The 21,237-nt window shown below is 45.8% G+C and overlaps 1 protein-coding gene and 1 long non-coding RNA gene across 2 annotated transcripts; one reads left to right on the top strand and one right to left on the bottom strand.

Moving 5' to 3' along the window:
• The first annotated feature begins 333 nt into the window (after positions 1 to 333).
• Positions 334 to 13,181, top strand: LOC115382134 (uncharacterized). The gene is made up of 3 exons (XR_003930497.1): positions 334 to 416; positions 10,698 to 10,704; positions 13,172 to 13,181. It is a non-coding gene; the product is annotated as an uncharacterized LOC115382134 (long non-coding RNA).
• On the bottom strand, positions 2,760 to 20,350 carry LOC115382100 (transmembrane protein 151B). The gene is made up of 6 exons (XM_030083755.1): positions 20,063 to 20,350; positions 6,601 to 6,939; positions 5,162 to 5,296; positions 4,590 to 4,729; positions 4,455 to 4,494; positions 2,760 to 4,268 (listed from the first exon to the last, which is right to left on the bottom strand). Exons 1-6 carry the CDS (start codon positions 20,129 to 20,131, stop codon positions 3,015 to 3,017), a joined length of 1,977 nt encoding a protein of 658 aa, XP_029939615.1. The 5' UTR covers positions 20,132 to 20,350; the 3' UTR covers positions 2,760 to 3,014.
• Between the last annotated feature and the right edge of the window lie 887 nt (positions 20,351 to 21,237).

The raw sequence follows: 21,237 nt of genomic DNA, 5'->3' as shown, positions 1-21,237 counted from the left end.
TGAGGAACATCAACGGAGACAGTTTTATCTACAATTCAGTCGACTGAGATAAAGATTAATTATGTAAAAATAATTGTCTTTTAATAATCTCACATCTTCAGTCTTTCTTCTTCTTTTGTTTTTTTTCCCAGTTCTCCACTCACACAGAGACTCTTGTCCTTGTCGCTCTTGATTTCTTTTGTCAGTATTTCATCCTTCGGCTTCCTTGTGCCCAGTTCAGTCCGATGCGGCCCGAAAAGCTACAGAAGAGCCCGAATCAGTGTGCGTGAATATGTGTCAAACGGCGTGTGTGTGTGTGTGTGTGTCCTCAACACCAAACCAGGTCAGCAGCGGTGCTCTAGTTTTAACTCTTCACAAAGTTGCTCTGAGACACGGTTTTTCCCGCCGTTGCTGCAGAATCCAGGTCTGGATGTTGCGTTTCTGTGTGTCTGTTAGCGTTCAGAGTGTGTGTGTGTGTGTATGTGTGTGTACCCAGCACCACTTTCCCTCCACATTCCGGAAAACTTTGCATTCCTCTTCACTGTTAACCTCACGATGTGCTTCTCACTATCATGTCTAATGTAAAGCAGAGAGAATGAGGGAGACCCTTCTGGCGTATCGGAAAGCAGCTAAAGCAACCTCCGAAGGGCAAAGAGATCGTCGACTACTCTAACAGCTTCTCGCTACTCAAGCAGGTTCGGTGTGCTTCGTTAGGAATATACTTCAAAGCACTAATGGCTGTGTTGTGTGTGCCAATTGCCTCTTCAGCAGACTCTGTAAAGTGGGACAGAGGGTTAATCCCCCCCTGGATTGTTGTCCATGTTCTCATCTGCATGTGTCTGATTGTTCTTCTGTGGACTGATCCTGGACCTGTGCGTTGTGGCACTGCATCAGCGGCCATATTTGCTACATAGCTATCAGTTAACTACGTCACATGCACCTCTACGCCGGCGCGGACTTCTGCACATTTTGTTGGAGCGCGTCACTACTGATTTGCAGATGGTTCTTGGAACGGAGGAGGTCGGAGGTCGGAGGTCGGAGCACGGCTCGGCCAAACTCATTTGATTACAGGGCAGGAAATGATCAATCACTGTTGTCATATACTTTTTTTTTTTTAATATTGATGTTGCAAACCCTTATCAGCAGCAATTTTGTTGCTTGCACGAGAAAGAGAAAGCAATTAAAATAGTTTTCTTCTTGTATATATATATTTTTTTTCTTTTAAAATACAGGAAACCCATGCAGTCCAACACTGTAGACGTATAAGTGGCAAAGATGTGGTTTTTCATGCCTAAACATATTTTGCCATATATAATATAGTGACACCAGAAAAAAAAAAAAGAGTTTTCCGGTTGTATTTTTTTTCATACTGAGCAGGTCTGTCTTTGAGATTTGTGTATTTTAGAGTACAGCGCGACGGCACTGGCCAAATTTGTGGTTTACTCCTCTGATTATTGGTTGAATCCAGCTTCATCGCCCTCCCCTCTCAATCTGCTCTAATCTCACTCTGTTTCCTTTCAAAATACATACAAACGCAGAGGATGCAAACATTTTGATCTATACGCCCTCATGTATGTGGGAACGATCGGTTCATGATAAGTGATTCTTGGCGACGAGCTTCAGTCTGGAGATGATTTGATATGTGGAGAGAGCTGAAATGAAATTCGATCTCAGACTCTCGGTGAGCAAAGAGGTGTATTATATTACCACCGTTTAAAATACGGAGAGCAGAGGAGCGGGGAGGTGATGAAGGATGAGCTAAATCCATCAACACACTGTGCAAGAGCTGCCAATTACCAAAACTAGAATGCTCTTCCTGATTCGTTTACCAACAAGAAACAAAAAAGCTTTTCTAAGAGTTGCGCTGAACCACATGAGGAACTTATGTGCAGGAAATGATGAAGGGGGGGGGAGGAGGAGTACAGGAGAGGTGATGAAATGGACTGAGTGGGGAAGAGGAGGAGGGCGTAGCTGGGAAGCAGAGGAAGCAATTGCTCTACTTTTTATGGATTACTTTCCATAACATTAATGGACTGAGCGGTATGGAGGCTAATGGCGAAGCGAGGCGCGGCCGGGCGGCATGACGAGACGCCGGGGAAGATCGATGTTCCACCTCGTGTGGGTTCTGCCTGCTGCCAGGTGCGGGGTCACGTCCACGGCGGTGACCCCGCCGAATGTTTAACTCCTCGGTAGACTCAAAGACAGGATTTCTGCCCGGTGTGTGATAACCTGCCCCGTGTGAACTTTGGTCTGCTTCTTCTCTCCATGTTGTTTTAGATGGACTGCATAACTGGGTTTCACTAGCCCTGTTCTGTATTTTTGCTACAACATGCTGATTTCATTTCACTATTTAAGTGTTATTTTATCCTTTTTGGCCCTGATTTGAGATCTTTTCAAAATCTTCTCTCATTTTTCACATTCTTTAAATGAGCTGTTAGGTTTATTGCAACATATTTTCGTTTTAGCAACATTATCTGTGTTCGTTTCTTTAAAAAAAAAAAATCTTCACCACCGCTCGGCTGGTTCGGTGTCTCTCCACGTCTCTTCACGTCTCTTCACGCTGCTATCTTTAGACCCGTTTACCCTCCCACTCCTGCATAGATATATCCAGAAGCAGACACTGCTCTAAGTTTTCAGTCCTCCCAGGTATCCAATCTTCTCCCACCCTTACATTTCTCTCTCTCTTTGCAGTAAAGTGTACAATTGTGAGGATGTTCCTGCCTTCACTCTGTCTTATTTGGCTCCTGCACTCCCTGATCAGCTCTCACCTCCTGACTGGAACTTTTTTTCAGTCTCCACTCTGTTCAGTTTTCTTCCATTTGTCATCCGAGACTTTCCCGTCTGCGCTCACGGTGTCTCCTTACCGTTATTCAGTGATTTCAACTTCTATTTCAACCTTCTCGACCATTTCCTTCCCAATTCTATCACAGATCTATTCTTACCTCTTTGTTCAAATTGCCTCTCTCTGTCTGTCTGCTCGTCTCTTCCTGTCCAGCTCCTTCATCTCCCTCATCTTCTGTTAGTTTTTCTGTTGATCACATGTCGTCTCCGGCGTGGCAGCTCTCCTCTCCGTGTATGATGAGGACAGGAAAGAAGAACGCATCCTGGTATGACGGAGGCCGGTCTCTCTCGCCCTCCCTCTCCTCCCCTCCTGCCCCACTCTCCTGCTCTGCCTCCTCGTCCCTCTCTCTCCCTCCGTCGTCCCTTCGCCTCGCCGCCTCCTCCTGCTGCTCCTCCTCCTCCTCCTCATCGTCATCGCCCTCTCCTTCCAGCACTCCTCTAGTCTCCTCGTTGTCTTGCCTGGATCCTAACCCCAAGAACCCCACACCTCCTCCGCCGCCGCCTCCTCCTCCTCCTCCTCCTCCGCCGCCGCTGCTTCCTCCTCCTCCACTGCCGCCTCCGTCCTCCCTGCTGCCCCCCAGCCCTCCGCCCATGCTTCTGGAGTGGAACAGGCTGTTCTGACGCCCGCCTCCGAGCCTCCCCAGAGAGAATCCGCTCCGGCTGAGCACCAGCCTTCCTCCTATGCCTCCGCCTCCTTGCCCTGCCGCCCTGATCCCGGCCACGGTAGCATTCAGGAGGGCCGTGGTTCCCATCGGGGCCCGGAGCCTGGAAGGAAGACTGGCGCTCGATGTGGTCCTCCGGCACCGAGGGCAGCTCTGTAGGAGGTAGGCCGAGTTGAACACCACAGGCAGAGCCAGAGGCGGCGCGGCGGCGCCCTGGCTGGGGGTGGTGCCCGGCGGCCCCGAGACGGGCGTGGAGACCGTGGGGTTCGTCCCCCCACTCGTGTCCAAGTCCATGAGGAGGGCCTCGGAGTAGCTGGGGACCATCTGCTGGTTGCAGCGGATGTGCCACTCCAGTTCTGTCATGTCCACCGTGTTGACCCGGGAGATGGCCCTGTAGCTCGCCCCGCTCAGGCCCGCGCCCACCCCTACTCCCCCGGGATGGATTCCGTTCTCAGTCCCGCCCTCCACCCCGTCCCCTCGTCCGCCCCCGCCCGGCCCTCCCCCGCCGACTCCCCCGCCTCCTCCGGTGTCCTCGTCCTCCCCGAACAGCTTCTCCACGTGGTAGTGGACGTACGCCGTGCGGTACTCTGACACCACCCGCAGCGGCCACGACAGGAGGAACGCGGACGCCAGCCAGAACACCCTGTGCCGGGAAAACCACGGCTGGTGGGCCGGATCCGGGAAGGCCAGGATGTGTTCACGGAAATCCACGTTCTTCAGGTGCATGCCTTCCCTGGCCTCCATGTAGTCGTCGAGCCCCTCGTTCTCCCCGAAGAAGCGCGCTCTCTTGGTAGACAAGAAAAACAAGAACATATGTAGCAAACTGAGGAAAACAATATGAGTACAATTTACTGAATTATCATAAAAACAAACTGCAACATCAGCTAGAAAAAATGTGTTGGTTGCTTATTAGATAACTAGAATTAGATGAAACTAGATTATAATATATCTTATTAAGTTGACCTGACTCACCTGAGTGAGGTAGGCAGCTTCAGCACGAGCGCTTGAGAAGCTAAAGAACAAAAAAAAAGAAGTAGAAGAAAATGTCTGAAGTCAAATTCAGTGTAAAGTCAACCGCGGTTTGAGTCGGCGACGGCCTGCACGTACCTGAAACACTTTGTGAACCGGAGGCGAACGGCAGGGTGCAGCTGCAGGTCCAGCAGCTCCTTCGATACGTCCTTGACGCCGTAGCGAGCGTAGTCGAACTCTGAACTGGAGGCGTGAGTGTTGACTCTCTCGTGGTAAACCTGAGGCAGGGGGGGAGCAGAGCAGAGGCAAAGACAGAAGAATTATGAAATAAATAAAGAAAGAAATTAAATCAAGCTTATTTTTGTAGTATTACATTATTAACACTGTTGGCAAGTAATTACATTAATAGTTTATTACATTGAAAAAAGACCATTTATATGCTTTATTACATTATTGGATGCTTTTTGGATTTATAAATAAAGAGAGGAATCAGTAATTAAAGATTGCATGGCGGTTATCATATAATAATTATTTTAAGAGAAACACTGCTCATTTTTGCAGCAAGTTACTGTAAACTGAGCTTCTTGTGATTTTAAAGACCTAATCTATGCATGGAAATTATCCACAAATTCTAAAGATTTGGGTTTTACAGCACAGGAATTGGCGACCATAAAAAAGGAAAAGTGCTAAACTGAGCGTGCGGCCCTCACCTGTGTGGTTGTATATGCATCTCCGTTGCGGTACCTGGTCACCTGCCTGGTCCTCCTCACGTAGTGATAGCTGATGGCCTTCCACCAAATACAGGGCGTGGCCTGCTGGAGCCTCTGCACGCGGTCATACACCTCCTGTAAGGTAAACCAAAGGTTTGAACGATCCAGGGTGTAAGATTTATAAAGAAAGCAGACTTAATTAATCCCCCGGGTGAAATTATTCCTCTGCGGTTAACTCATCCTAATCATGGATCACCTTAATCTAACATGTTATGACTTGAACCTGTAAACATCCAGTCACAACCTCACTTCTATAGCTCAACCTAGAGGGTGTAAATTAACTGAATGTCTGTTTTGTTTGTATTCATCTTTGAGGGAGTCTTCTTTATGAGAGTCTACCGTCTGCAGCAGAACCCAAAATGGACAGCACACTCATCATCACGTGTGTTTTATACGTCTCAGGGCCACCTGGGACACGCCAGCGATGGAAAGAGCACGGCACGTCTATTAAATATGAAATAGTACTCTGTATACGTCTAACAACCAACACACACACACACACACAAAAAGCCCCTGTCGAAAACAGTGACAGTAGCGAGCAGAAACGGTTTGTCTGCATACTGCGGTTCAGAAAAGGTCCTGCCGAAGGTTTGTTTGAGGTAAAATTTGCTTTGTTTTCCTTGTTTGTATAAACTGATGTGATACGATTTTTTAGCTTTTGGCAAAAAACAAATGAACAGCTGTTTCCTTCCTGCAATATGCTCGATAACAAACAGAGCAGGCCGGAATTAAAACACGCCGGTGCTGCGAGGTCGGCAGGATTTTACCCAAACCTCAGCCGGGTGTTGTGGAAGTGTGAGGAAACTGATAAGTTTGCATCTGTAAAGAATAGTGACTATTGCGTATAATTTCCCAACATTACTCTTCACATTTTAACTTCCCATGTAAAGGATATTAGAGGGAAAATACAGCAGTGCACAAAATAAAAAGACAAGTGAATAATGATATTAAAGCGTGTTAGAGGCACTAAAAAAGCAGCTCACAGATAAAAACTGTATTTAATGTGGTGTTTGAAGTGCAGGAGCTGCTGGGGGAACAGACAGCGATCTTAAAATGACCGGGCCTCCAGCGCAGTGAGGCTAGAACAGGTAAAAGCTGCTCACATTTCTGTTTCCAAGTGGAAAGACGTGAACTGGCTGGAGATGAGAGGCAGAGGACCTGCTAACCCCAACATGAAGTGCATTGGTGTAATTCCACGTGGATTACTGTTTCAACACGCTGCTTCTCAAGAAGTGGTTCAATTTTTTGGCCAGATGACGGATTTAACCGCCGCACTGTCGAGCTTTTTTTCATGTTCGGCTTGTCACAGAGAGCCGAGAATCCAGATCTGCAAGCGAGGCTCAGAGGTTGCGGGGATTTAAATGGTCTTTGACGGATACCTGGAACTCGGCGTGAGCCAGCATGGCCGTCTTGGAGAAGCAGTGCCAGCACTCCACCAGGTAAACCACGTACAGCATGGCCAGGAAGGCCAGGGGTATGTAGACGTAGCCGCTGGAGCACGGGCTCTCCAGGTGCGGGATGTCGTTGTAGTAGGCGGCCGAGGTGGCGTCGTCGTCGGAGCCCAGCGGCACGGGGGAGGAGCCCAGGACGGACACGCGGCACAGAGCGCACCAGGCCAGCGTGGCGAAGCAGCCGTACATGAGGAGGGTCAGGAGGAGGCACTTCCAGTGGGACTCCCGGCACAGCGAGGAGGCCAGGGACTGCTGCACCGGCCTTTGCTGAGTGGAAACAAGAGCAAAGAGACTGGATGTCAGGATAGCACTCTGTGGAGTTTGCGTGTTTTCACTCTCTGACCGACAGTACGTGTGCATTTAAGGTGAATCGAAGACTCTGATGAATGTGATTGTCTGTAAGCTTGCCTTGTGATTGATTAGTGAGTCCTTCAGCTCTTCATTTTGCAAAATAAGTGCAATCAAGAACAATAGAAGATCGGTGACGGATAGATATTTCAAAGGGATATTTTCCTCTAATGTGAATGAATGTTCATCTTTGCAGACTGTTTTAATCCCAGTCACTGGGATAATTACCAGGCTTTTCAAGTCGCTTCTACTGAAATCCCCCGCGGTGATGTGAGAAAGGCAGTAGTGTCTAAATATAGCTGTTCAATAAAAAGAATAAGATGCAGCACGGCGATGGCTGGGTTTTAAAATGAACTAAAACACACAAAAATAAGGAAATCTGTGTTGCATCATTTAGATGCTTGTTTTTATAATGATTTTTCTCTGCTGTTAACTCCTGCTTGATGTTGTTTGGATGATTGATATCTGAAGAATCCAGACATATTTCAAATTTAACAAGTTATTGATCCAACAGACAGAAGAATCGTATGTAAGCCTGGCACATCCTTCTCATTCTGGTCGCAGTCTGGCTGCACGTCGCTGCAGGAAAGCGTCGCAGTCTTCAAACAGCAGTTTGTCACAAGTCAGCCAATGTGGATGTGTTGGTTATGGCGATGTTACGGCGATCACGAACTGATCTGCCAAACACTTGTGGTTTAAACAGTTACCGCTCGGGGTAAACTCACTGGAATGTTGTGTTTTTGCCAGTGTAGTTGATTCAGTTTTCATCTGTTTCATTTTAATGTTATTTTACTTACTGCAGGTTGAGAGAAGACCAACAATGACTTCAAATAAAAAAGACTATGATAGTTTAGGAAGAAATACTCTATGTTTGAGGTTAGTTTAAAAAAAAACTATTCAAGAGAGATGACTACCACTATATATAGTGTCCAATACTACTGCAAAAAAGGTAATAAAATGAAATATTTCCTTATTCGATTTCCTAAAGCAGACTTAAACTGCCTCATTTTTCTGTTATTTCATCTGTACTCCATCGAGGTGATTCGGACTCCGTAAAATCTTCATTTAACATAAATTATATCGATGTAGTCATGACGGATCAAAAAACTATTGATGTATCAATATCTGTGTGCTATTTTAATGCAGCTGGGCCAAAAGGCTTGACAAAATTCTTTGCACAGTCAAGCTTGTGATGAATAATACAGCCTTCTTCACGGCGTTAATATTTAATCATGTCTGACAGGTGAAAATATCGGCGGCTATGGCTGGGAAATAGAATATTTTCTCAAGAAAGCCGAAGAGATTTCGTGTTGGAGATGACCTGGGGAGGCTTTGATAACCACGATCTTCCTGTTTGGTAAACGGCGTCACGTTTCAGAGCCGGTGTGTAAAAGCTGACGTCCTGACCATAGGAATGCATTACACTGTCCCACACCTCATCACAGGGTAAGTGCTGCATATTAGAGGCTGACGCTGTTTACGCCGCCCAGTGAGTGCACACGGCCTCACTTGCACTGTGAGGACATCATATTACAGTGCGTGCACACACACACACACACACACCGACCGACATAGATGGTCTAATGTGCTCTCTTCTCTCTCTTTTATCTCTCCATCCACACTCACGCCGGCACGCACGTCCTCAGCATTGTAATGCAGCCAGCAGAGAGACTATGTGAATAATTTAGATGAGAACGATGCTTCGAGACTGTTCTTCAGCCAACTGACTCCACTCCAACATCAGCAGCGTATTCGTGCCGCTGCAGTTTGTGTGAGGGCTGGAAGAGACGGACCAAGAAAAAGAAGAAGGGTTAAAGAAGAAAGCTTGTATAATATGTATGTTATGAGTGCACACACTCACACACACACACCTGTGCGGTTTCATGTGACAAAATGTGTGAGTTTAAACTTGCGTGCAGCCTCTCCCGAGGGTTTTTAGCCTCGGCCTCGCGGTGAATGCGACAAGCGACAAAGCAGAGGACGAGGGAAGAAGGGAAAAAAAGCTGTTGGGATGACACCGGTGTCCTTCCCTGCTCTCCGCTCGGTCTGCCTGTCCTGTCAGCACATCACTCCCTCCATTTATCCAGCCCTGCTCTCTCCCTCCTCCCCTCTGCTCCTCTTTATCACTCAATCCTCCTCTTCCTCGCTCATGCATGCTCTCCTGCACTGTCTCCCTCGCCGGTGCCATGGAGCCACGCTATTTGCTTGCATATTAGGTTGACTGCAACGAAGACGCCCAGCTTGTTTGTTTGTTTTTTTGTTTTTTTTTTACTACTGTACGTCAAGGGCAAGCAGTGAGAGGTGGAGTGAAGGGCACCTGCACTCCACTCACCGCTCTGCAAAACGCCCCCCGAAAAAGCTGCAGACATCAGGAGCCAAAAATAGCTCCGGTGCTTAAAAAAAGAACGCAGGAGGGAAATTATCAGAGGTACCATTTTCATATCTTATTTTGTCCTGCCAAAACGACGGCTCCTCTCTCCACATCCTCCCGTCTTCTACTCTTACATAATCTTTTTTTTTTCTCTCTCCCTCCGTTCCCGAATCTCCCCTCCCACCTCCTGAAGCATTTTACTCTCCAGTCCCGACCTCAGCCACTCCCCCAACTCCGTCCTCAACGCCACGTCTCCTCGGTTACATCCTCTTTCCAAGTCTGTCTCTAAGTGGATTGATTGGGCTAAAAGTGTAGAGTAGAGGTAGAGAGAGGGAGAAGGGAGGCAAAGCTGTTGGGAGAGAGAGAGAGAGACAGTCATGAACTTTTCATGAATGCAGTATGAAAGGAAGCGAAAATGAGAGAGAGAGAGAGAGAGAGAGAGAGAGAGAGAGAGAGATGGAAACAGCGTCAGACTGCACCTTTCTCCAGGGAACTCCTGCCAAAATCCATCCTTTTTGTCCTTCTAATTCTCTCCCTCCCTTTCACGAGCTCATCGTCTCTCGCTCGTTTTCAAATTGCAATCACTTTCTCGCAAATAATAGAAGAGCGTGTTCTAGCAACGAAAACTTGAAAGACCCTGCAGCCGTCAGGACAAATCAGCCCCAAGACAGGAGTCAAATTATTCCGACACGCACCTCGTGCCAGTCGGTTTCTGTTGGGGTGAGCATTTCAGTCTCCCACAGGTAAAACACAAGACACCAGGCAAGCTGTCGCTGAGTGACTCAGCCTGGATGCCGCTTAATAAGCGCAGGAGCAAACACACCTCAACGAGTTCAGAGAGAAACTATCTGCCACCGCACAAGGTAAAGTCCACAATCAGATTGTTTTGTTTTTTTTAAAGGAGTAATGGGGGACAGATTTCAGCATCCTGTCAATCATGAGCTTTACACCGAACAGCAAAGTGCTAGAAGTGTTCCGGGCACAAAAACTGGGCAAGAGCAAGGATCTGAGCATGTTTGACATCTACCGAACTGAGATGTTTTGACAAGAGAGTTGGGGCTCCTGCAGACCTGCAGCTCCTGTGCCGTGCGCCCACTCTGCAGTGCTCTATTGAAAGTGGTCCAAGGATGGAATAGTGGTGCTCACTGATGCACAAAGGTTGGTGCGTGTGGTCAGATCCAATCGGCAGCTCACCGCGGTTCAAATTAGAGCAGAACTTCAGGCGGGTTCTGATAGAAACCTTTTCCAACACATGGCGCATTGCAGTTTACTCTGTATGAGCATCAGAGAGAGCTTTCTTTATCAGGCAAGTGGTCATAATATAATGACTGATTGGTGCACAGTGCAGGAAGGGTCACAAAGTAGAAGCAGAACTTGGCATTGTGCATCCCAAAGGCCACATGTGGGCCTGTGGATTGTCTCTTATAGAGACAAACAAACATTTGTGTTAATGACACATGCAATAAAACTGATTTGTTTTTATTTTGGCTTGCAGAGCTGACTTTTTTGTTACACACATTCGTAGGCAGAGATCTAAGTACCCATTTGCAGAAAGCTGTGTTAAGGATCAAAATTCAAATTAAGACTACCTGACAAAACACAGCGAGAAATCCAACACTGGTGCAAAAAAGAAACTATAGATTTTCAAAACATTCTAACGTGCAGAACTGGCAGTTTACAGTTTGGCATCGGTTTAATTGCCTTGTTCTCAAATGTTACTGCCTATTAAAGAATGGAATTTAGAAATAAACTAAGTTTCAGGTGTCTGTTTACATGTCAACGGTGCTTGGAGCCACTGTAAATGCAGCTTTTCAAAAATGGCTCGCCAGCTTGAATTTTCATTAAAATGCTCATCATGGAAATGCAACTTTTCTGAAACATTGCTACGCACCACAGCCATACTAAATAGTCATTTTGCACATGCACAACGGGATGGACAATAAGAGCCACGGCGGACTCCAGATTGTCACGACTCCCAGTCCATACTCTACTGGGACTCGGCAGTTTCATAGTTAAGAGTGACCTGGAAAAGCAATCCAACTTGGTCATCCATTCATATGAATGTGTACCGGCCACTGTGTGGTTTCCATTACAGAAGCAAAAAAAAACTGAAAATATAAAATGCAAAAGAAAAAGTACACTTGAAACGCTGTTGGATCAATGAAGCCTCAAGAACGAACCGATGGGCATGACCTTTGTCTAGGAAAGCATTTCTGTGCCAGCAGCAGCTCCTGCAGCTCTGAGCCGGTGTCACGATCGGGTCGAGCTGCTGCCTCTGCTGAGCTCCGGCTCCTGTGTCAGGCAGTAACAGATCAAAGGCGAATCTCAGTCTCCTTGACATCATTATGCAAAGAAATCTATACAGCCTCGTCTGGAGGGTGTCAGCTTTCATTTCACCTTTCAAACGAAAACTTTCAGTCGCCCTCGTTTTAAGCTCTTTTTGAAGGCAGCTGAAAACCAGGCGGTCCTTACATGACAAATCCTGTTTCATTAATGACAAACTCAGTGCTGAATTTGCATAAATACCACATTTGTCTACCAAATTATTCCAAGCTGAAAGTGTTGACATGACGGTCGATTCTCTATGCATTCAACGCATTTTGTTTGTTTGTTTGTATCCTCCACAATGTAATCCTGCAAATTTCAACACTTGCTTGGATTAAACAGATGACTCTTTTCATTCGTACATCTTATTCAATCCCTCCTTCAATAGATTAAAAATGTGATTTAAACTGATTAAACTGCGCACTGTGCATTTTCTCCTCCTGTACTAAGGTGTCTCTCCCTCTGTCTCAGCTCCTACTGATTCAGCCAGTTAGGTGTGACTGGAGCAGCTATAATTAGCAATCCTTGCATGTGGGTGGCAAATGAAGAGAGGAAGTAAAGAAAGGAAAATGCGCTGTTGATGCCTGAGGTACACTGTTAAAAAACTGATGCCATTTCAACACAACCAAACTGACTCATTCAGGACTTTCGAGGTCCTGCTACCTATGCTGTTATAATTTAGTTAGTGCTTGATGTCGGTAATGATGTGTCACCATTATACACTCAGAAAGCTGCGAACATTAGTCTTTGTTGTTTTACAGTGAGTTCAGTGGGGAGTTAGGACCCAGCTGTGACAATTACCGGCCGGTGAGGTGTAAACCGACTCTTCATGAAGGAAATATTACTGGAAGCAGCAGTTGGAGTACACATGAGCTCACATTCGATTCAGGAGGAGGGTGGCAGAGCCAGTCTTCAACACGACATGCTGCTCTCCACCTGCATGGAAAGTATTTACTAATGTGTCATAGTTGTACTGTTATATCAAAGGAAAACACTGTTTTTTAAACTTACTTGTATCTGCTGACACACAGTACTGAACTACTTAACTGCACAGATAGTTGCAAGTTTCCATGTGAAAACACATCGTTTTTACATTTTCGTTTTAGAAAAGTTTCCCCATTACACAGCAACGTTTGCAAAATGACGTCCATTTACGCAGAAACAGAAATGCTGAAACTGATGAAGCTTCCATCTAGGCCCACCAATAGGTGCTGTTGGTTGTTTTTGCAATGTTTCAAAATGAGCATTTTCAAAAAGCTGCAGCTTGTGAGTGGTTTTTGAAAAGTTGGCTTTTCAATGTCTCCGAGCACCGATATTGTGTAAACATACACCCAAAACACAATGGTCCGCATTTATCAATCATGCACAGAAATGGGTGCAGATCTGAGCACTGATCTCACCGTACGATGGGGCCCACATGAGATTTACGAAACTTTCGTATCTGAGCGATCTCAGTGTATGAATGAGTGGGCGATGATAAGTATGGCGAATGAAATTGACCAACAACATGACACACCCTAAAATATTCATTGTTCAGAAGACGAGCCCACTGAGGTCAAACACGGAGAGGAGAAACTTGACATAGAAAGACATTTTTCATCTAAGCTGAAAATCAATCCTCTCAGGTCTGAGGTGAAGGAAAATAAGGACAAGCTCTTTGGAAGAATAAAAAGAGGAATTAAAGGAGCAAGAAAACTGCTGTCTGGTAGAAGATCACAGCGGTACAGACCAGCATTGATATAGACAAACGGACACTAGCTGAGGTTTGAATGAATTATCAATTTAATTTAATTTAATTATCCATCAATTCAACCCTGATGGTATTGTCTGTTGCAAATAATTACAGTTACACATGTTACACAGGCCACATTTTTATTGTTTTGCTTTAATGATGTCTTGAAGCCGGACAGCAGTGACACCACGGCCTGGTCTCCTTCCCAGAGCAGTGACAGTCCCACCGAGGCGGACCTGGGACTCCGGCCACCGAGGGCAAGCGCATACCATCTGCTCCCTGTGCTGGACCAAGACCGGCCATCACCACGGCAGATGTCCTGGAAAGGCAAACAGAAATATACCGTTTAGAACAGCTTGAAAAAGTCTTAATAAAATGCTTGATTAAATGTTGTCCACTGTCTCCATTTTATCTCCCTTTAGCCGATAGGCTATCTCCAGGCTACCTGCATTATATCACTGATTAATAGAGCATCTGTTCAACTTTAAAGTCTACTTTACGTTTCAGCAGTAGTTCATCAGGTCCTGTTTCCTCCGTCCAGCCCCCAGTGGAGCCTCTGCTGGTTCCCACATCAGGTCCTCTCATGGCGCAGGCACATCAAAAGACACTCCACTGACCAATGCAATACTGTGTAAAACTGCACAGGCCAAAATGTGACACACCTTTTTGGGGGTAAACAGCAACGTTTCCCTGCTAGGTCAAGACAGAGAGACCTGTCTCTGAGCAGTCTGAAGCAGAACTTCCCAGTGACGAATGTGTGTGCACTGTTAAAACTGCACTCCTGCAGGGTGTACCAGCGCGGTTATTGAAAGTTTTAATGAAGAAATTGTTTGAAGTTTTTAATCTGTGCTTTATGACATGTTTGAGGTTTGCTTAATAATTATTTTCAGACTCCGCAAGGTTTTGCTGTGTTGCACCGCAAATCCTCACTGACTCAAACTTGAGTACAAGATGTCTGACCTCTCGTGAGATTTGATCGTACTGTACTCTGATGACCACATTGATAAATGCCGATCCTGGCGTGGAAATGGCCATACGCCCAGTTTTCTGCTATACCTTCGTTTGATAAATGAGAGCCATTGAGTTTCTCTATTCAACATTGAGTGTAAAATTGTCTTTCAAAAACAAATTTTCAGACCGAAAAAGCAAATTTCATCAACACACGTGAGCCAGTAAGTATTCGGCATACTAGTTCATACAAGATCTAATAATCTGCCAGTTATGGATTGTCTAATGTCACATGTCACGGACGCTCAAAGGAAAAGCAGTAGAAAAGCAGGGTCATGTGTGGAGGTAGTTGTGTTTTAGGTTTCTAGACAAAGAAAAACATGAAATCATACTATCAAAGTACAGGAATCAAAATCGAGGACAACGCAGAGCTTTACCTTTAATAAATACAGTTAAAGGAAACAAAGGAAAGATATGTCTGTCGGAGTAATTGAAGTTAAAAAGACGAACTGGCCCAGATAATAAAGATCATTAAGTGAACCAGCAGCAGTGAGAGCAAAAATGATCTTTCACCACAACGCAAATAGATATAAACAGACAGAAATAAAGTTTTTCAAATTTCTGATTCTTATTATGATTCACTGGTGGATTGGCTATTTCAGCACCATGGACAGCGCCTGGGATTTATTGGTAAACAGCAACCCACTGTTAAACTTCAGCACAACAGTCAATCAGCAGCATGGACAGCAATTGGAATTCATCAATGAATAGAGACCCACTGTTAATCATGACCAAAATGGTGGGTTTGGGTATTCCAGCACTATGGAGAGTGCCTTGGAATCATCATGAAAGAGCGGCCCACTGATTTTCTGCACCACAACGGTGGATTAGCTATTTCAGCACCATGAACAGCATCTTGGATCTTTAACCGAAACATTGACCAACTGATACTCTGCACCACAATGGTGGATTGGCTATTTCCGCACCATGGACAGCGCCTTGGGATCATCATGAAAGAGCGAACTACTGATATTCTGCATTATAATGGTGGTTTGGCTGTTTCAGCACCATGGACAGGGCCTTGCATTTTTAATGATACTGGGACCAACTGACACTCTGCACCACAATGGTGGACTGGCTATTTCAGCACCATGGACAGCATGTTGGATTTATTGGTAAATAGCGACCCATCGTTAAACTTCACCACAACAGTCAATTGGCTATATCAGCAGCATGGACAGCAATTGGAATTCATCAATGAATAAAGACCCACTGTTAATCTTTACCGAAACGTTGTGTTTCGGTATTTCAGCACCATGGACAGCACCTTGGAGTCATCATGAAAGAGTGACCCACTGATTTTCTGCACCACAACGATGTATTGGCTATTTCAGCACCATGGGCAGCGCCTCTTAATCATCATGAAATAGCGAATTACTGATATTCTGCACCACAATGGTGGATTGGCTATTTCAACACCATGGACAGTGCCTTGGAGTCATCATGAAAGAGTGACCCACTAAAATTCTGCACCACAAAATTGGATTAGCTATTTCAGCACCATGGACAGTGCCTTGGATTTTTACTGATACAGTGACCAACTGATACTCTGAATCACAATGATGGATTGGCTATTTCAGCGCCATGGGTAGCACCTTCTAATCATCAAGAAACAGCGAATTACTGATATTCTGCAGCACAATGGTGGATTGTTAATTTCAGCACAATGGACAGTGCCTTGGAATTTTCATGTAAGACTGACCGGCTGATAATCTGCACTACAATGGTGGATGGGCTATTTCAGCACCATGGACAGTGCCTTGGATTTATCTGTAAACTTAATATTATTCTTAACCAAAACAGTCAATTGGCTATATCAGCTATATCAGCACCATGGACAGCAAATGGGAATTCATCAATGAATCGAGACTGACAATTAATCTTTACCAAAACGGTGGGTTTGGTATTTCAGCACCATGGACATTGCCTTGGAGTCATCATGAAAGAGTGACCCACTAACATTCTACACCACAAAATTGGATTAGCTATTTCAGCACCATGGACAGTGCCTTGGAATTTTACTGATACAGTGACCAACTGATAGTCTACACCACAATGGTGGATTGGCTATTTCAGCACCATGGACAGCACCTCTTAATCATCATGAAACAGCGAATTACTGATATTGTGCACCACAATGGAGGATTGGCTATTTCAGCACCATGGACAGTGCCGAGGATTTTTAATGATACTGTGACCAACTGATACTCTGCACCACAATGGTGAGTTGGCCATTTCAGCACCATGGACAGCGCCTTTGATTTATTGTAAGTGACTTAATATTAATCATTACCACAACAGTCAATTGGCTATATCAGCACCATGGACAGCAAATTGGAATTCATCAATGAATCGAGACTGACAATTAATCTTTACCAAAACGGTGGGTTTGGGTATTTCAGCACCATGGACAGTGCCGAGGATTTTTAATGATACTGTGACAAACTGATACTCTGCACCACAATGGTGGGTTGGCTATTTCAGCACCATGGAAAGTGCCTTGGATTGATCTGTAAACAGAGACTTGATAATGATGTTTACCACAACACTCATTTGGCTATGTCAGAACAATGGACAGTGACTTGGAATTCCTTAATGAATAGAGACCCACTGTTGATCTAAACCAAAACGGTGGATTGGCTATTTCACCACGATGGACAGCGCCTTGGAATAATCTTGAGAGAGTGACCTACTGACATTCTGCACCACAACAGTCAATTGGCTATATCAGCACCATGGACAGCAAATTGGAATTCATCAATGAATCGAAACTGACAATTAATCTGTACCAAATCCGTGGTTTGGCTATTTCAGCACCATGGACAGCGCCTTGAAAACATTTTGAAAGAGTGAACTACTGATATTGTGCAGCACAATGGTGGATTAGTTATTTAAACAGCATGGACAGTGCCTTCGATTTTTAATGATACAGTGACCCAGGGCCGGGTCTACGCAGGGGCAAGAGGGGGCCTGGCCCCCTCTAAAAAATGTTGTTCCCCCTCAAACTAAATATATTAGCACGCGCATGCGCCGCACCATCCTCCCCCCCCCCCCCCCCTGCTGAACGCACATTTGTGCCCCCCCATACACTTGATGTGCCCCCCCCCGAGACGAATGTCTGGCGATGGGTCTGGTTGTAATTCTTTGTGAAGCTTCCAGTCATTGTAGCAAATTACTTTTTTTTTTTTATTCCAGTGAGAATAAACTGACTAATGAACTGGGTGACAGTGAATAAAGAAATATCTGTTTCCTGACTGAAAATTAACTAGTGAGCTAAAGATGGGGCTTGCAACCATGAAAAATCAGTTTCACTTAAATCTCTGTTGTATAAAAATAGAAGCTTTCCTGAGTGAATGACTCCTAGAGAAATGATTTTTGATACAACTCCACCTCTATTTTCTGTTTCAGTCTAAAACAGCACACTTTAATTCAATGATTGTGTAAGAACACAACTGCACAAAGGTTTAAATGAATGGAAAACAGTTTGTTGAATTGTTGTCATTCTGCTCTCCTTCATTTGTAACAATTTCTATTTGAGTGCAGGTGCATGCTCATGTGGGCCAGACGGTGAGTAAAGTTCAAGGAGATGTGAGCGTGCAAGTAGTGCTTGAGTGGAGGAATCGAGTGAGGGGGAGAGAGAGAGGGAGATGGGAAGACGAGGCTGTAAACTCCACAAGGCAAATCTAAAACAGGAAGGAGATCAAGAGAGGGAAGATGAGAGAATAATGGAGGCAGAGAACAGATTCAGGCTGAAATCATTTCAGTGTCTGCACTGCAGGACTGGATGAAAACAGTGGCGAGCGGCGGAATGAAGAGGGACTGAGAGCTTTAAATTACAGCTACAGAGGTGCGAAATGTCCAATTCCGGTTATTACTGTCAGTTTTAATTGTCACTTCTTGCACAAATATGTTTGCAAAAGTGGTTGGACAATGACAGAAAAAGTGGTTGTCTTGCCTTAAAGCCATCTCTCCGGCACCTATTTAAAACTTAATTGAGCTGAAACACTAAATCACACAATCGAAAAAGTAACGAATGCTTTCTAGTTTGATATTTACGTAAATGATCCAATTCGTTCAGTTAAATTGTTCCCTTTAAAGAGACCAAATCAAAATGTTTCACTCAGAAGTTGTAACCAAGAATCCAACCATTTGAATATGTGGCAGTGGTCGTATTTAACCTAACCATCTCTACAAATCTAACATGGCACCCTGTCGTCCTTATGTTTATTGCAGTTTTTAAGAAGTCGGGATATTTTATAGTACATCTCATGGCTGCTTTGTCTTGTGGGTGGTGGTGAAAACCACAGCAAGAGTTCATTCCTTTCCAAGCAACTGAATCAAACTCATTCTTTATACTGCATTTTCCTCCCCTCAAAGGTTCGATTTCTGAATGATGGGTGCTAATTGTAACAACAATGGTGCATTTGGCTAAATGCTTGAGAGGAAAAGTGTATTGCATCAAGGCTGCAGAAATCTGTCTTGAGATGTGTCAGGCTTCTGCCAACATTAGATGCAGAGAGGACTTTAGATGTTTCTGTGGACTTGGACAACAAAAAAGTCAAGGAGGTTACTGCATATTCTTGTCGCAAATAAATTCAAAGTTTACTAGGTTAGTCACATCCATTTGTTTACACACACCAGGGACAATTTGGATTTCACAGTCTGAGGAAAGTCTAATGTGCAACTTGATGATTGGAAAATGACATTTTGTCAACAGATATTGAATTAGATCTTCAGAATGTCCTTGCACTTCTTTGCCCTGCAGCACAGGAGAAACCTGTGAAGTCGTGGCTGTTTATCGATCACCATATGCTGTCATTTTTCTGCTTCCGCACACTTGACATCAAATAGAACGAGTTTGACACCCAGTGTGATGGAATGTGAGCAGACTATATGGTAGATGAGTTCATTTCCTGAAAATCAACCAAGGAGTCCGGCTTGTGAGTGGGATTGTACAACACACACACACACACACACACACACACACACACACACACACACACACACACACACACACACACACACACACACACACACACACAGCTGAATGGGCATATTGTAGCCTATCATACATGGTAATTCCCTCCAACACTCTCCAGTGAAAATAAATATGAGAGCCAGCTGCTGCTGGGGAGGTGTTGCTGTCTCCCTCCATTCGCACCCAGCGCCTCTGAGGGGTCTGGCCTGGAAAGTGGGTGTGTGGGGTTAAACTGCGAGGTCACGCTCCGGTGGGTCTCACAGCTGGCAGGCGGACCGAAAAAAGACCACTTTTCCCAGGAGAAACGCGCCTCGCGACGCTCACGGGGCGTCTCGCACCGACCGCGCCGCGGCAGCGCGTGAGTTCTCACGGCCACGGTGAAGGTCCTTCCCCGTGTCCTTCCCGGTGCACCGACCAGAGACTCGTTTTGTCAATGAGTCGACAGACATGGTGGAGAAATACGGTGATGGGCTGTTTGGAAACGACCAGCAGCGGCACAGATAGAGAGGGCGGCTCGTGCTCGTGCAGGGGCAGGATTAGTCCAACTTCACCCCACCTGGAGGAGACTCAGTCGTGCATGAACTAAAGGAGCGCGAGAGAAAAAAAAATAGAAAGTGTCCTTCCTTACCTGCTCTCGTCCCGACCCTTCCTCCAAAATGGGCTCTTCTGCGGCGGCCGTCTCCTCCTCCGTCTGCATCTTCCTTCCCTCTTGCCGCTCCTTCCCTTCCCCTTAGAACCGGGCACCGGCGGCTCCCACCCCGGTAACGTCCGACGGCAGGGACCTCCCCGGCGGAGCAGCGAGCTCGGTCAACCCATCCGCCGCAAGTCGGTATCCAATTTCACGATGGCGAGGCCTGCGGCAAACAAGCATCATCCACTCCGGGAGTCAGCGGCTGCCTCCTCGCCCGCTCGCCGTGTCTTCCCGCCCGCAGAGCGGCTCACTGGCGCCCCGGTGCCCGCTCCATCCTCCGGCTCCCGCGGCGGGAGCGAGACGTGACTAAGCAGCAGCCTCCAAAGTCACACACAGCCCGACCCGCCGCCCTCCCCGACGCGCGGTACCTCTGCTCGCTCGCTCCGCCGCCTCTCGTGATGATGCTGGAGCCCTGCGTGCGTGCGCATGTGCACGTGGGCGCGCGTGTCCGACAACGCAGGGGTTTAGCCAAACGGAGTGAATGATGTGTCCGAAGCCGCTCCGCACGCGACGAAAAGGGAGAGGGACGAAGGAACGGAGACGTGGAGGAGACAGAAGCGACGGCGGCGGGGGGCTGCAGGTATCAGCTGGTTAACACGCACCACGAGCTAACACCTCGGCTCGGGTCCCCGCTGACGTCATTCAGATTCACCTGAGCACGCGGATCTAACCAAACAAACACATTCACTGAGATTCAGCGAGGAGGCACAACACACAACAGACACGGGCTTTTCAGTCTTTAACATGCATTTTTATTTTAAAATTAACTCAAAAATCCAGAACATGATCTGAAATGAACAAACAGAAACAGGTTCAGTCACAGGAAAATACATGTTTTTGTCACAGATGACACCACATCGCTCCAACTGCAGCCTATACACAATTACTACATTCAATGACAGACTTCAGCGTCACATTATATCTTATTCAAGGTTATTTAGTGGTAAGCACTCCTGGATTAAAGCAATAAGACAAAGCTAAGAGATTTTCACTGAATGAAAGAGAAAATATGCAGCTTAAATATATATATTTTTTTTTTTTTTTAAATTCACAGAATTTTGCACCAGGAGGCCCATTAAAAAGGTTATAATGTTGAAATTGTACCTAGTTTA

This window comes from Salarias fasciatus, chromosome 3 (genome assembly GCF_902148845.1).
Source record: "Salarias fasciatus chromosome 3, fSalaFa1.1, whole genome shotgun sequence".
Classification (NCBI taxonomy): domain Eukaryota; kingdom Metazoa; phylum Chordata; class Actinopteri; order Blenniiformes; family Blenniidae; genus Salarias; species Salarias fasciatus.
Note: the sequence above shows the minus strand (reverse complement) of the source record. Positions and strands in the feature narration are given on the sequence as shown.